The 16968-nt window shown below is 37.0% G+C and overlaps 1 protein-coding gene across 1 annotated transcript in view; it reads right to left on the bottom strand.

Annotated features, from left to right (window-relative positions):
• The window catches only part of TMPRSS15 (transmembrane serine protease 15), a gene marked incomplete at its 5' end in the record, with an annotated part of 105809 nt that overhangs the window by 48997 nt on the left and 39844 nt on the right, over positions 1 to 16968 (bottom strand). The window contains 5 exons of the mRNA XM_084874325.1: positions 798 to 933; positions 2892 to 3042; positions 3334 to 3439; positions 10629 to 10778; positions 11469 to 11609. Of these exons, the coding sequence (XP_084730451.1) occupies positions 798 to 933; positions 2892 to 3042; positions 3334 to 3439; positions 10629 to 10778; positions 11469 to 11609 (684 nt within the window). The remainder of the gene's footprint in view (positions 1 to 797; positions 934 to 2891; positions 3043 to 3333; positions 3440 to 10628; positions 10779 to 11468; positions 11610 to 16968) is intronic.

Genomic DNA, 16968 nt, shown 5'->3' with positions numbered 1-16968 from the left:
ATGGGTGCTTGATTTCATCTATTATTATTATTATTATTATTATTATTATTATTATTTCTCTCTCAAATACCATAGTCAGAAAGTGATTTGAAGTCCTGGTCTCCTTTGACACGGATAAGGTGATGTCCTTTTGCCGCAAAATTGTGTTTCAAGTTTGTCTTAAGAGCAAAGATACATACAGGCTCATTTTATTCTTTTGAGTTAAAAGATCCCTTAGGGCATCGGAAAGCCTGGTCACTGCTCAACTGCACATGTTAGTGACTTCGTGGAGGGAGCACAGGGCAAGGCTTTCCAGCCACCATTTCTGTGGCCGAGGTCTGTATAGTCAGAGTTCAGGCCTGCTCACTGCAATTAAATCATCCTAGAAATGGGCTTGGTGGGTTTCAGACTAAGTCAAACTTCTTTTAAGGATTTTACTGCTTTAGAAGAGAATAAAAATCTTAAAGCTTCTTCCCAAAAGACTATAGGCCATGCCACAATAGAGCGTTGGCTTGCATTTTATTGAAAACAGACTGGGAATTAGCATCTTCATTGTTATTTTCTTTTTTAAAGTCTCAAAATTATCATAAAGGTGATGCATAACAATGTACTGACATAACAACATAATGATTTTAATTATGGTTTTATGTATATCATATGTACCATTTTGCTGGCTTCCACTTGACTTCTATTTTAAAGTCTTAGATCTCCAGTGAAAATATACTAGGCCAAGATTTAAAAAAAAAAAAAGTCAAAGAAAGATCTTCCTGAAAATATGAATGACTTAATTAGGGAAAATACACATTAAAGTTACTTACTAGGAAGTTCTGGTGGAGGAGTTGGAACCAAAGTGGGCTCTGGATAAAGACTGGCATTGCAAATCCCATCTGTGAGGCTAATGTCATCCAATGCGATATCACTCATTTGCATGTTTTTAAAAGCATTAAAAGACACCTGTAATTCAGAGAGGCATAGGAAAGGATTCCACTCTGCTAATCTCTGACTTGATGCTTCTTATGGCCCAATATTTTCTGCAGAACCAATACTGCCATCTCCAAATATCCGAGAACAGGTTACTGCACGGGGAAACGTTGGCGGATCATATTTCTCAAGGTTTATGTTCTGTAACCAACTCCCTCACTCTGTGTTCATGCTAGTCTACATTTTCAATAGCATCTTCCCTGCTGAGTTAGGCAATATTGCCACAGTTTCTGTCCATGCCTCTCTCTCTCTCTCTCTCTCTCTCTCTCTCTCTCTCTCTCTCTCTCGATGCTGTCCTACTTGATTGTACTCTGTACTGTATATAGAATGTCCGACAGGGGGAAGCAAACTTCTTCTAGATTCTTCCCCCAACAATATTACATATCCAAGTAGCTGTCTGCCTTCTCAGAGCATATAAGTCCTGCAAGGAAGATACACTGATTTGATCATTGACATTGGGAAGAGGGGGACAGGAGAAAATATGAATACAATTTGATCATTTAGGGCCAGCTGATACTGGTTGTAGTTTACCTTAAAAAGGTGTGAGATAATGTGTGAAGGTGATGCCCAAAGGAAACAGAACTAGACTGGAGAGAAATGTCCATATGAAATAAATAAATAAATATAACTGAATATTTGTTTTATACTAATTGCTTTGCAAGGTACATACTTTATACTTTATCTTATTTCATTTTCCCAACATAATTATGCAGTCATCTATCCACTCATTCGTTCATTCATTCTACCTACTTCATGGCAGGTGCTATTCCAAATCAAGATGATTTTGTCCTTTTCATGTTTGGGTAAGCTGAATTTCAAAGACACGTACGTGATTTGTTCAAGGTTTCACAACAAAGTGCCGAGACCGAGGTGACAGTATTTATAAAATTTCACGCTGTCACCCTGTCTGAGGAGCTACCTTTGAAAAAGTGGCTCTAGTTTTATTACTTTGAAAACACATATTCAGTGCATTGGAGCCAGAATTTGCCACTGCAGTACTTACATTCGTGCTTCTGCTAGTTTCTGTGTTCTCTTGAAATTCCATTTCCTTTACCCTTCCTTAAATTATCGTAAAGCCACCAAAGATGGAGAGGGGAAAAAAAAGGACTTCTTAGAATGGAAGGATATAACCCCCCACCCGCCAAAAAAAAAATACTGGCGAGGGTCATTGATTATTGCCCACTTTATACAAAGTCACAGGAGAAAATGGAAGGCTTTCAAGGACAACCTCAATCCAAAAATACATCTTCCAAAAGTTACACTCTCTTGTCTGAAGTTGCCCAATTAAAACATTGTTAATTTGGCCAAACTATTAGCCTATATCACCCCATATTTTAATTGCAAAGTGCCCTTAGGAAGAGAACACATTAAACTGTTATCTGAAAAATTAACTCACCCTAATGTGAAATAAATGATTGGAGACTTCTCAATGACACAGCTCATAGAGTTTGTTTTTAAAGGAAATGTAGATTAAGTCACACTGAGGCAGGGTGGGTGGAAGCTGACAGGTGTGGATATGCTGATAGGAAAGGACATTCCCCAGAAAAATGCAATGGCTGATATGGGTGGTATTTGTAAAAAGTTGGAAGTCTAATTAGGCAGGGTCATAGGAGGACACAGTAAGCTTGTGCTAGGATACTGATGAAAAAAGCTGAACTATCCTACAAAGTTTCCATGCATTGAATGGCTCTTTATAAGCAGTACTATCCTGAAGCAAATTGCTCCTCAATGAGTGGTTTTTAATAAGTCAATGAATAAGTAAAAACAGAGGCACTCAAAGATTAAAAATAGAGGGTGGATTAGGAAAGGAACGTGACTTTGCTACGTTTAGAAAATAAAAAGTTTTTCATCACACCACCATAAACTATGATTACATCACCATTTTTAGAATACAAGTACGTGATTTTTAAAACAGAAAATAGTTTGCCGACCTTAAATTCCACGGTTTCATTTATTGTTACTTGTCCATAATTCCAATTATTTCCATAATTTCCTTCCTTTTGGAAAACTGTCTTCTCCATGTTTTGGTCATTGCTGATATTAATGCTTAATTTGTAGACATTTTCACCATACATGTGATACCTAGTTTGGAAACAAGTAAAAATGATTGGATTCCTACAACGTTAGCATAAAGGCATTTATGGGTTCTTCTAAATCCTTAACTGTCTTTGAAATACCCCCTTTTCCCTTGTGAGGGAGTTTACGGAGAAGGGGTGAGGAGTCCCAACATCTTACTTCTTTATCAATTGGAAAAGTCATGGCGAATTCATCAAAACTTGGGATAGCATCTTAGAGAAATCTGAGCCTGGTAACATGAGAAAGGCAATGCTGCTAATTAAATAACATGGTATTGAACATGGGCCTACAACATACCAGAAGCTAAGGCAGACTGGTTCCACAGTGGGGTTCAAAGGGAGGCTTAAAAGTCCTATTCTTTCTGGTTTCCATCCTCGTTTAGTTGCGGTGGAAATGTAAAATCCTGTAAAACCAACAAAAACAGTTTTTCTTCACTTAAATATTAGTATTTTCATTACATGAGATATCCATAAGCAGAAAAGAACAATTTTAAAGTGAAAATCTGAGAAAATATATTCAGGGAGAGCATAAAGGACGTTAGACTGAAACCCAGGAGGCACTGTCTCTGGCATAACAGATAGTTATTTAGGAGAGTCACTTCTCAGCTCTGGACCTTCTTTAGAAAACAAGAGCCTTGTACTGGAGCATTACCAAGAATATATCAAAGTCTGACTTATTGATCGGCTTGATGTGATTGTTTCATCATATTATCATGTCCAGATACCTCTTTATCTCCCATTTATTAGATGTTTTAATTATTTCACTCCTTAGCGACTGTCAGTCTATGAGAGCATTTAAATATACCAGTGGAATAGCTCTTACTATATGCAAGTATTTATAGTTTTGAAGACAAAGTCAAGAGTTTCAAAGACTATCAAGATTTTTAGTCCATTGACTGTACTGTATTTCTCTAAAAAAGAAATTACCTAATTTTATAATGGTTTCATCTTCCATATTCCTTTGAATGATAACTAATCAGATCACAGAGAAGCAGATAGCATGCTAATTCACATAAAAGCTTTCTAAATAGCTCAGGTTACTGAAAAAAAGTACTCTCAGATCTGAAATTCATTATTACAACCAATTGTTTTAGTCATAGGAAGTGTGAAAAGAGTTTTTTGGGGTGAGACTAACTTGGAACATTTTTCAGGAGAATTCTATTTATTTATTTATTTATTTATTTATTAAATATATTTTATTGATTTTGTACAGAGAGGAAGGGAGAGAGATAGAGAGTTAGAAACATTGATGAGAAAGAGTCATCGATCAGCTGCCTCTTGCACACCCCCTACTGGGGATGTGCCCGCAACCAAGGTACATGCCCTTGACCAGAATCGAACTCGGGACCCTTCAATTCTCCAAGCTGACACACTATCCATTGAGCCAAACCAGTCTCGGCACATTTTTTAAGGGGAATTTAAAAAGTTTAATTCTTAGTTTGCAGTTCAGACACTATGACAAAATAAGAATCATATCACAAAATATAAAACAAATATTAGATAAATCTAATTTTATTGAAATGTAATCCTACATAATAAAAGGCCAATATGCAAATTGACCAAATGGTGGAATGACTGGTCCCTATGACGTGCACTGACCACCAGAGGGCAGATACTCATGCGTGGTGCTAAGGATGTCTGACTGCTGGCTGCAGCCTGGGGAGCAGGCCTAAGCCTACATTTGGACATCCCCTGAAGGCTCCCAGACTGTAAATGGGCATAGGCCTGGATGAAGGACCTTGCTGAGTTCACGAATTTCATGCACCAGGCCTCTAGTTTTTAGTAAATTGCTAAAATTTAGTGTTTATTTGAAATCAAGCATCTTCTCTCTTGTGCTTTCCAACATAATTTTTATAGGCAATATGGTATATAAAATTGACATTTATTTATAACACACATAAAAAGGACAAAGCATGAATAAAAATGCTAGTAGAACTACCAATACATATATCAGAGTATATTTAGAACAGTGAGACATATAATTATTTTATCAAGATGTAATTCTGGGCAAATATATTAATAAATGTAATAATACAGTTGTATTCTTTGGGTTTAGATTACAAAATGTTAAAGAATGCATATCTAACATTTTAACACATTAAATAATTATGTTATTAATAAATATAAATTATTAACACATTACTTATATTTCATACAATGCTGTAATATTTCATGAGTACTCATTTTAGCTACATTCATAGTCAGTGCTTAATAATTTAACTTATTAACAAAAGTAGTATAGATACAGAGGAGATATTCAAGAATTCAGTCTCTAAATGCACATGCCAAGCATTTTTTTTAAAACATAATAATCATTTTAATGTTCATAACATGCCTCTAAAGTCAGGGTCTATTGCCATCAGCCCCCCTGTCCCTCTGAAGGAGCTGAGAAGAGAAGACAGATAACTTGCTGAAATGGCAGAGCTGAGACTTAAGCCTCACTAAGACTTCAGGGCCTCTATGGTAATGATCTTTCCTACCACACTATGTGAACCCCCTAGCATCAGATACAACTCTGATTTCACCGACGAAGGCCAACCAAGTCTGTCTTCTTTAGTGACCTCTACACTTTGGAAATTTTCACGTTGCTAACCTCATCTCCTTTAATTGTTCTGAACAAATGGGCTACTTCTGAGCATCCGGAGACGCTGCCCAGCGCCTCCATCAATCCCCTTTGCTTCTGAGAGGTGCAGAGGCACGCTGAGCCTTTAGGGCGGAGATTTATGAGCTGGGGCTCCACCAGGAGGGAATGCTTCACAAAAACTCCAAAAGGAAAGGGGCTTCCAAGTGCTTCCCCAAAGCAAGGTCAATTCAGAGGTTATCTGCTCCATTCAGACTTCCCTGTCATCTGAAGTGGAGGCAGAGAACAAAAAAAACCCCTGCAAGGATAAGGGGAACACACAGCAGGAGAGAATGAATGCTCTTCCACTTCAGAGGTAGGGTGTTTTGACATCAAAAAGCAGGTTGGAAGAAAAATGCCCCAGTGGGGTGGGGTGGGGTGGGGAGGAAAGGACTGGTAGATTAGAAAGTCGCTGGTCTGAGCGTTGGAGAAGACCTATTAAGCCCTCTCATCCATTCTCATTACACGGCTGCCTCTGCTGGGCTCTGAACCGCTCCGACAGGTCTCCCTTCAAATACCTCCCGCTACATGACTTTCTGTGGAGACTTCACTTCTGACCCGACCGTTTCAAACCTCCACCTGACACTCGACCTGCTTCGCTTTGGTCAGTTTCCTCTTGTGTCTTTGGTTGTTTCATCTGTGGGCAAGGTGCGCCATGTCTCTCCTGTAATATATACTTCCAGCCCTCACATACCGGTGGCATTATTTTATCCCTTATTCTGATGACATAAAAGTAGAGAAATGATAATTTGAACATCAAAGGTTTCAACTACATAAGAGGCGCCTGTCACTGTGAATTGCTGTAAATGCTTTCTGCACTTCCCTCTAACTACTCCTGCTCAAGTGGGGGAGAGACTATTTTTATTATAGGAAAGGGGAAAAGTGGTCCAATTATTTGACTGTTTTAGGTCAGTCTTCTGTAGAGAGTCGGGGTGATTATCGCTTCAGAGTTAGTCTTCAGCTGTGTAGATGGCAAATGCATCCACAGAGAATCGGGCCCTGAGAAATAACGTATTCAGAGAAGATTAAATAAGACTGTGAATGTCATAATTTTTAACATTCAACATGTTTGGTTTATGAGGATTGCCCAACTATGCAGAGTCCATATTGTTTTGTTCATAGGTCCACACTGGTAACTCACTTAGCAGGATCCTGTTAACTTTCGGATTTTGTACAGAAGCTGACCTTCTTCTCATCACATCTGCTCCCACTGATCTGACAATCCCGCGTTCTCCTCTCTGGCTCAGACATTCACCTTCCACTAGTCTCTCTGACATCATTCTTTTTTCAAAAATATATTTTATTGATTTTTTACAGAGAGGAAGAGAGAGGGATAGAGAGTTAGAAACATCAATGAGAGAGAATCATTGACCAGCTGTCTCTTGCACACCCCCTACTAGGGATGTGCCCGCAACCAAGGTACATGCCTTTGATCGGAATCGAACCCAGGACCTTTCAGTCCACAGGTTGACCCTCTATCCACTGAGTGAAACCGGTTTTGGCTCTGACATCATTTTTGCCCCTCAAACTATTCTACCAGTCAGTGTGAATCTTGTCACTTCTGTGCTCAAGAACCTTCCGTAGCTCCCCTTTTCACTGAGAAAAAAAGGCAAAGCCATGGAAGACCCATTTTATCTGAAGCCCACTGGCTCTATTTGCATGTCCTCTGGCTTTTCTTCAAACTGCTCAGGCATGCTCCCTTTGCTCTGCTTTGGTCCCTCTGTCTCAAATAATCTATATTTCTAATTCCTTCAATTCCTTAAAGTTTTGATCAAAATGTCACTTTTTCCATGAGCCCTCATGATCACCCTATTTTATTTCATTTTTAAATATATTTTATTGATTTTTTACAGAGAGGAAGAGAGAGGGAGAGAGAGCTAGAAACATCAATCAGCTGCCTCCTGCACACCCCCTACTGGGGATGTGCCTGAAACCAAAGTATAAGCCCTTGACCGGAATCGAACCTGGGACTCTTCAGTCCACAGGCCAATGCTCTGTCCACTGAAACAAACAGTTTCGGCCATGATCACCCTATTTTAATTTGCAATATAGCACCTTAACACCTCCCTTCTCCCTTGCTCTTACCAAACTGTATATTGTCCTGGAGTACTCATTCACATTTAATATACCCCCAAAATGTAATCAGATGTCATGCATATGCCTTATTTTCCTCATTTTCTTTTGTTAGAATCTGTTCCACGACAGCAGAAAAGCTGGTTTATTTTGTTCACAGATATATTGTGAGAGCCTGAATAGGGCCTGGGGCTCAACATATTCTTCTTGAATAAAGGAGTAGGAGAACTTGAATGGAGCTTTTAGCATTGAGCATGGAAATAGATGAAAAGTAATTACCTTCTATTAAGAAATATGTTGATCAAGTTGAAGTAGTGTGATGTACCATATTGTGTTATTCTAGAAATGCCATTGTTTAAATAATATGGAGTAGTCAGGTATATTTCTATCCTTAAAGAAAATGAATTTTTTAGTGTCCTCTTACTAGATGTAATTCACATTTGACATTAAATCAGCCATTTACTTTTCAGGTTATAAAAAGGAGAATATTGATCTTTGAAAAAGAAGTGGGCATTGATAATCAATTATAATGCACACATGCTCAGGTTCTTTTTATGTTATAAGCAATTTTATTTAATCAATAACTCACTCATTCAGAAGTGATTTATTGAGTCAAAGTTGTACATTCATTTATATATTCAAAAACTATTTTATATATATATTAATTAGATTCAGGTACTGAAAATGTACTAATAATTAAAAGATTAAAAAAAGACAATATTCTTGCTCATGAAAAGAACACTGTAGTGAAAAGAAACAAATAAGAAAGCAAATATAATGCCATGTAATAATTTTTTTAAAAAAAGGTGCTTATAATACTTAACAGGAAGGAGGGTTTTAACTTGGAGGTTCTGGACAGACTCTTTTTTTAAAATGTATTTTTATTGATTTCAGAGAGGAAAGGAGAGGGATAGAGAGATAGAAACATCAATGATGAGAGAGAGTCTAATGGCTGCCTCCTGCACAACCCTACTGGGATGGATTGAGCCCTCAACCCTAGCGTGTACCCTTGGCTGGAATGGAATCTGGGATCCCTCAATCTGTAGGCTGATGCTCTATCCACTAAGCCAAACCAGCCAGGGCTGGACTGATTTCTTAAAAGTAGTGATACATAATCTGTATCCTTGATTCCTAGAATAATGCATGATTAGAGGAATATTTTTATACTTTTTAATTGAATCATACTCTAATCAGTAACCTACACACAAATGATATTATAGGATGGATTTTTTGTCTTAGAAAACTATCTAATGCACAAATTTCCATCCTTTTTGTAATTTTCCTTACTTTGTAAGATCTACATTACCTCTAGATTTGTAACTTTTTATTTAGTGATTGATTACATTTGGTATTATGAGTATAGGCTTCCAAGGTTTTTATGGGTGGTCTTTCTACTAAGAGTTCCTTATCTCATGATAATTCCTGTGATTTCTGGGTTTTATTTATAGAAGATAAATAAATACCAACCAAAATGGCTGTGATCAATGAGCTAGCAGGAGGCTTGGGTTTTCCTGGCGATAGAGGAAGCCAAGCTTTCCACCCACCTAGGCCTGCCCTATCCTCCATTAAGGCTACAAAGTTTCAATTATAGAAGATAAATAAATCCCAACAAAAATGGCTGTGGCCACGGAGTGAGCAGAAGGCTTAGGTTTCCCCGGCAGTGGAGGAAGCCAAGCTTTCTGCAAGCCCTGGTCTGCCCTAGCCTCTGCTTAAGTCTACAAAGTTTTAATTATAGAAGATAAATAAATCCCAGATACTAGAGCCTCTGCTTGGGTCACTAGGGATGGGGGTGGGGTGGCTGGCCTGAAAACCACCACAGGCTTCTTGTCCAGGCCTCCCCATGTCCCAAGGGAACCCCCACTCTGATCCATCACACCCTCAAGGGCAAACCAGTCGGCCTCTACCCATGTACCAGGCCTCTATCCTATCTAATAAAAAAAGCAATATGCAAATTGACCATCACTCCAACACATAATATGGCTGTCCCCATGTGGACACAAGATGGCCAACACAAGATGGCCAACAGGGGAGGGGCCATACCTGCAAGAAAGGGAAGTTGGGGATGACCCGGCCTGCAGGGGAGAGCAGTTGGGAGGCCATGTCTGCAAAGCAGGGCATTTAGGGATGACCAGGCCTGCAGGGGAGGGCAGTTAAGAGAAATAAGGCTGGCAGGCGAGCAGTTGGGAGCCAGCAGTCCTGGATTGTGAGAGGGATGTCCAGCTGCCAGTTTAGACTCGATTGGGTCTAAACTGGCAGTTGGACATCCCTTGAGGGGTCCCAGATTGGAGAGGGTGAAGGCTGGGCTGAGGGACACCCCTTTCCCCCATGCACAAATTTCATGTATTGGGCCTCTAGTTCATTATAACAGCATGGAAGGACTAAAACAGCTTCTCATAAGTAAACCTGTCTCTATTTTAAGATAGCATGAAATAGTACATTAAAAATTCTGAGGCATTCTTAAAAACTACAGCTAATAAGTTCAACAAGTCCACAAGTGATATAAAATGATATAAAAATGAATTGTATTTCTATCGCTAACAATGAACAATCAGAAGATGAAGTTAAGGCAAAGTAGACCAAAGACCAGAAAAGTTAATGACCTTACCAAGCCCACTTAATTGATAATAGGGGCCAAATCTAGGGTGGCAACCCAAGTCCCCTTGTCTCTAATGGCCTTTGTGCACTTTTCAACATCTTGTGCATATATAGGGAAAATAATATATTTTGAAAACACCCACTTTTACTAAACTGAATATTTGATCACCATTTTCATTTAAATGCATTTATCAGCTTATGATTTATAAACAAAATAATATCTGAAAAATACCATCTTGCATTTTACACTAGTAAACAATACACATCACTTTCCTTTCGGGTTATGAATTAAATGTGAATTATACCTGAAACATTGCCAAAAGTGTGGTCCACATCTGGTCCAGTAAAAGGAGGATAGGTGCTGCCCTGAACCCTTTCCCATTCATTATCATCACTGATATCCTGTATCCAGAAACAAAAGCCATCTTCAAAATCACAGTTAATTTTCTCATAATCTGTGAATTAAAAAAAAAGAGAAAACATTTCAAATTTAGTCCACATGGGACTAGTTGTTACAGATTGCATTGAAAATAATCTAAACTTATGGAGGTTATAATTAAGTGGCATGCACAAAATCTTTCTTTTTAATTTATCTTAACACTGTTTCACTCCATTTTAGTTAAAAAGTTCAGCTCTTTGTGCCAACTGTTTTAGAATAATATCTTTCTTATACTCCACTAAAACTTTATCAAAGATAAGCTTCTTGGTTTTTTATTTTACATCTTACCTCCACTGGCTTACCTACATAAACTGTTTGTTTCATATTTTGCTTTCTCCCTATTATTAACTTTGGTACTCTAATAAAAAATAAGTTAGTGTAGAACAGCCAGGGAATCAGTTTTAAGCTAATTTAAAAATTTTCCTTTGAATTCTTGAAGTATATAAAATTTAACTATTTTATTGATTTCTATTTCTCCTCAAATTGGTTACCTGATTCTTTAAAGAATATTAACTATCTTCTAATTGCTCATTCCTTTCTAAGTATTAAGTAGAGGAAGGTATACATAAGAGATATCCATTAAAAACTTGTCTAATAAAACAGATTATAAACTTGTTCTAAAATGTTAGGTTCTGCTACTTTTAAAATTCCCTTATCACATTAAAGTATCTGGAGATGTGAAGGCTAAAGAATAAACAATACTTACTATTAAGTGCTCTGCTGTTGAATGCACTGTATGCTGCACGAAAGCCAATATACTCATTTTCATCTGATTCTATGAAAAAGGTGGCAGTAACTTGGTTGGAAAAAATTCTAATTGTGCCAGGGTTAGTTTCTGTGAGAATAGCTACAAAAGAGAATGAAAGTAAATATCTATTTATCCATCCATCCATCCATCCATCCACCTATTGATCTATCAATCTACTATAAATCTATATACCACTCAGGTAACTAAAAACATTAATCATAGGATTAACAAATTTTATTTTAAATGATTCTTCTTCTAAGCATTAGAAAAACAAATTATTATACATGTTTATGGCTTGAAAAAACTACATTTTAATTTTAATTACTTAGCTACACCATATACACATAAATATAGGCATTCTTTACTGAAAACAATTTGTCTACGAAACATGCTGTGCTAACAGGGGCTAAACTCTGCCACAATAATAGAAACAAGTGCACTTCTTTGGTTCTCTACCCATATATTAGTAACTCTAGGACCTCAAAATAATACATGGTGACTTCAGGATTTTTTTCTACTTTATGTTGATTTTGTAATATTGGCTTACATTGATTACATTATTTCTTTTTTTTTAATTTATTAAATTATTATCTGTGTACATATTTTAACATTACCCCCCCCATACATACCCTCCCTTGATTACATTATTTCTATTGCATATTAGTTTTGTTATTTTTTGCCTTGACTTTAACCTATGTAAGGAATATTTTTACAGACTTGTGATTCTCAAGAGTTAGAATAGTGCTTGGGATATAGAAAATACTCATATGATGATTTACAAAAATTATTGTTATATGAAATTTTTTAAAACAAATATATAATTTAACATATGCATTCACAAAAGGAATGATATTGCTTCTAAAAGGGGTAAAATTTGGTTCTCAGGGGGAAAATCTGAATTTTTAAATGTATGAAGCTAAGATATGCATATAATGTGTAAATAGATATACAGACTATCTAAAACATTAAACTAGGTTAAAAATAAAGGTTTAGCATTTTTTTTTTGTTAATCTGAACTGGATATCAGATTGAGGTTTCTGAAAAGTATCACACTTGCAGTTTGGAGAAAAAGCACCTCATTGAGTTCTCAAGAAAGACCATTTTATGAACTATTGAAAATTCTGTGCTTATCACATAGAACTTAGTAAAGTGATACTTAAATGATGATTTCCATAGAATATAAAAGTAAGAACATCATGGACAAGTGTTGATTCACATCTTGCTCTTTGCCTCAAAAATGCTGCATGTCATTCTTCTAGTATTTTCTCACAAAGAACTACATTGATGTAGACTCCTCCCACCATGACTTTTATATAACTATATCACCCAAATAACTCTGATATTGAAAATCTTGTAGTCCATAAGTGTCTAGTTGCTTAAAGGATGTGACTATCCTAGAAACTTTGCTTCAAACCCATCTAACTCTCTCTTTCTGCCTTTCCTTTGCATAGCAATGGGACTGTTTTTTGACAATGGCTTCTGGTTGAGTCTGATTGTGATTCAGTAGCACCCTGAATGCTTGTACTGTGTTGGATCCTCAGGCTTTCTAATGGTATTGTACTAGCCTATATAGTTCATAAACTTATGTCCTGAGGTCCATTACCATGCTCCAGAGATACATACAAACTTCTGGAAATGGTGTAGTATGTTTGTGTCTGTAGAGACTTTCTAAACTTTCATCGGATTCGTAAAGCCCCCATGACTAGAAGGAGTCTCAGGCCATGGATCCAGTGGAAGGCATGTACCTGATGCCTCCAGGAAGATACCCTGTTTCCCAGAAAATAAGACAGTGTCTTATATTAATTTTTTCTCCCAAAGTTGCGCTAGGTTTTATTTTTGGAGAATGTCTTATTTTCTGGGAAACATGGTAGCAGCAGGTAGTGGTTAAGAGAAGGGGCTCCAGAGTCAGCATGAGAACTAGTTCTGACTACATATCTTACTAGCCTTCTCTGTGCCTCAGGGTCCTCTGTTATAACAATACTTTCCATAGAGGTTTGCAATAAAAAGGAAACGAGTAACTTTCATGTGTTACAGCGACTGGCATATAGTAAATGCTCAATAAATACTGTCACGTCTCTTCTCCCTAATTGGGTTGTAAGCCCTGAAAACACAAAGATTATACCTAATGCTTTCCGTGCTTCTGCCATTCTGCCAGAGCATCAGAAGCATTTAAGCAAATTTGGGTGCCAGATTAATATATGAGTAATCCAAGTGACAGAGTTTGCCTACATAAAAGAATCAGGTCTGGCATTGAAAGAAAAAAAAGTTTCCTAAGCATTTTTAAAGGCTGGATTTTTTTTTTTTAGAGCAAATACAATACATTGTCAATAACAATTCCTTTAAAAAATCCACTGGCTTCTACTGAAACCGTCTTACACTTCTATAAACATCCATTTCCATATACTGGCCAAACAGTCATATTTAAAAGTGAATAAACTCATCATGTGTCTTTTATCAGCAAAGCCCCTGGAGCATAGGTCTTGTGAAAGAGAATGGTATGGAAGCAGGAATAAGATACGAGGAAATTTGAAAGGAGAGCAATGGGCAGGAAAGACACTTTCTACAGAGTATGAGTTGAAAGAGGTAGCCCCAAATATTGATTCCATCCAATTTACAAGAGGAGAAATTCTGCCATTGGAGTATGGTCTTTTTATGTTATAAACATTTAGTTGAGTGCTCATGATTAATTTGGTATGGTGTTATGTGCTGGTGACATGGGGAAGAAATAAACCAGGTTCCCCCTATTAGAAAAGTTCAGATTGGTGAATTATAGAAAAACAACTTTGGAATTCATCTATATGGGAGAATGGTCATAGGGGCATCAAAAAGGTGTATGAGGAAATCATCTTTATCTGGGCAATATGATTGGAGAGTCTTTGAGAGCCTCTGGGAAGATGAGCACTTTAAATCAGTGCTTGTTAAACTTTTACATATAAGTAATCCTATCAACAGAAGTGAGTGAACGGGCACTTCTAAGTTAACACAAAAATGTTTGAATAAAGTACAAAGTCAATCAAAATGCTTGACTTTGAAAAATATTTGCATGTATTCATTAAACTCATATCCGCAATATGATTATTTTTGTTGTAGGGTAAGTTGACAATTCAGGAAGATCCACTATGTTTATTGTAGTCATGTGTGCTTAACTTTTAGAAACAGCCACTGTGGAAAACTGTATGGCATTTCCTCAGAAAATTAAAAATGGAGCTCCCATTTGACCCAGTAATCCCATTTCTAGAAACATAAGAAAACAGAAAGGACATATGCACCCCTATGTTAATAGCAGCACAATTTACAATAGTTAATATTTGGAAACAGCCTAAGTGCCCATCAGCAGATGAGTCCATTAAAAATCAGTGGTCCATCTGCACAGAATAATACATAGCTGTAAAAAAGAAGGAACTTTTACCATTTGCAACAGCATGGATTGAGCTGGAGAGCATTATGTTAAGTGAAATAAGCCAGTCCGAGAAAGATACATATCACATCATCTCACTCATATCCTATATAATAAAACCCTAATATGCAAATTGACAGAACAGCAGATAGACTGGTCACTATTATGCATATTGACCACCAGAGGGCAGATGCTTAATGCAGGAACTGCTCCCTGGTGGTCAATGTGCTCCAACAGCGGGAGCACTGCTCAGCCAGAAGCTGGGCTCATGGCTCATGAGGCAGCAGTGGTGGCAAGAGCCTCTTCCGCCTTCGCTGCACTGCAGGTGGGAGGTAAGGAGTGAGGGGTCCTGAACTGTGAGAGCCCCAGACTGCAAGAGGGATAGCTGACTGTCAGCTTAGGACTGATCCCCCCGGGCCTAAGCTGGCAGGTGGACATCCCCCAACGAGTCCTGGATAATGAGAGGGTGCTGGCCAGGCTGAGGACACCCCCCCCCCCCCACCACAGTGCATGAATGTCATGCACTGGGTCTCTAATATGGAATTTAATAAACAACATAAACTGATGAACTAAAATAGATCCAGAGACATAGGAGCATCAAACAGACCATCCGATCTCAGGGGGCTGGTGGAGGGAGTTGTGGAGGGTGGGGAGGGAGAGGAGGTAAGAGATCAACCAAAGGACTTGTAAGCATGCATATAAGCATAACTCATGGACACAGTCAGTAGGGGGATGAGGGCATGTGCTGGTGGGGGCAGTGGGGAGTGGAAACAAGCAGGGAGAGGTTAATGTGGGAAATTATTCATATGTAATTCTTCACTAGTAAACAATAAAGAATTAAAACAATAAAAGAATGGCCTTGAACTGCTAAGCTATAATATTAGGGATATGTTGTCAGCAGTTATTTTGGAATTGAATGACAGCTAAGTGCTTGGGATAAAAAGAATGGCATATCAATGGCACACACTCAGAAATACATTTTCTCGGCTTGGCAATTTGAAATCAATTTCAGTGTGCTCACCCAGTCTATTTTTATTCAATTTCTTTGAGGATGCACAAAATATCTATGTATTTTTCTGAACAAAACATTAAATTAGCACACTTGGAACTTGTAATCTTCCACCACTTTCATACCCAGTATTGATAATTATTACCATCACTGAATAGAATATTGCACCTAAAACACTTTTAAAATACTTCTCCATCAACCTTTTCTGGCTTATACCAATTCCTATAATTATTTAGAAAAACTCTACTGCACTCAAAATCATCTTCTTTTATCTAATGCCTACCTTCCTCTGACACTTTTTTTTTTTTTTTACCAGTTAGAGAAGTTTTACATCATGATTTCATATAAAAATGACTGAGTAAGGCCTTCAGAATTTTTTTTTTTTTTACTAGCTTACTCTTAATCAAATATATAAGAATTATTTTACAGTACTGGATACTTATACTTTCTTTAGACAATGTTATTTTCCTGATTTTAATTAAAATATTTATATATTTATATATTTTCAACGTGACAAGGATAATAACAGTATTTTAGACATACATTCTGAGCTGGAATTTTAATGAAAGTGAATCTTGTATGCATCTCTCACATAAAGAAATTTGCTAAAATATTTAGAAAAATATGGATTGTGAATCAGAAATGCAGGCCTTATCATTATTCTAAAAGTAACTTTAGAAATAATGTGGTTGTTCATTAATTAAATACAAGTGTATCATTATTTATAAACCTGTTGTTTAAACTCAAATTAACATAATGAAGTTTTTGTCAGGCTTTGTGCTAGATGCTAGGCTAAGATATTATTGCCTTTCTTGAGAAAAGGTATAATTAAAAAAAATTTAAATGTAATTTTAGAAGTCAATGTTATTTCTCATATAATTTAGATTTATTCATAGATTTATTTATGAATGACTGATAATCTAACCATATGAAATAAATAAAAATATCACTTAGGCAAATCAAGGTATTTGAAGAGTAAAGGAATAAGAGTCCCTTACACCTTTCACTTTGGAGCAGCTCATCTCTACAACATTAGCTTTCATCATGTTGTA

Source organism: Pipistrellus hanaki (genome assembly GCF_964339955.1).
Source record: "Pipistrellus hanaki genome assembly, chromosome: 2".
Classification (NCBI taxonomy): domain Eukaryota; kingdom Metazoa; phylum Chordata; class Mammalia; order Chiroptera; family Vespertilionidae; genus Pipistrellus; species Pipistrellus hanaki.
The sequence above is the reverse complement of the archived record's forward strand: the minus strand, read 5'-3'. Positions and strand labels throughout refer to the sequence as shown.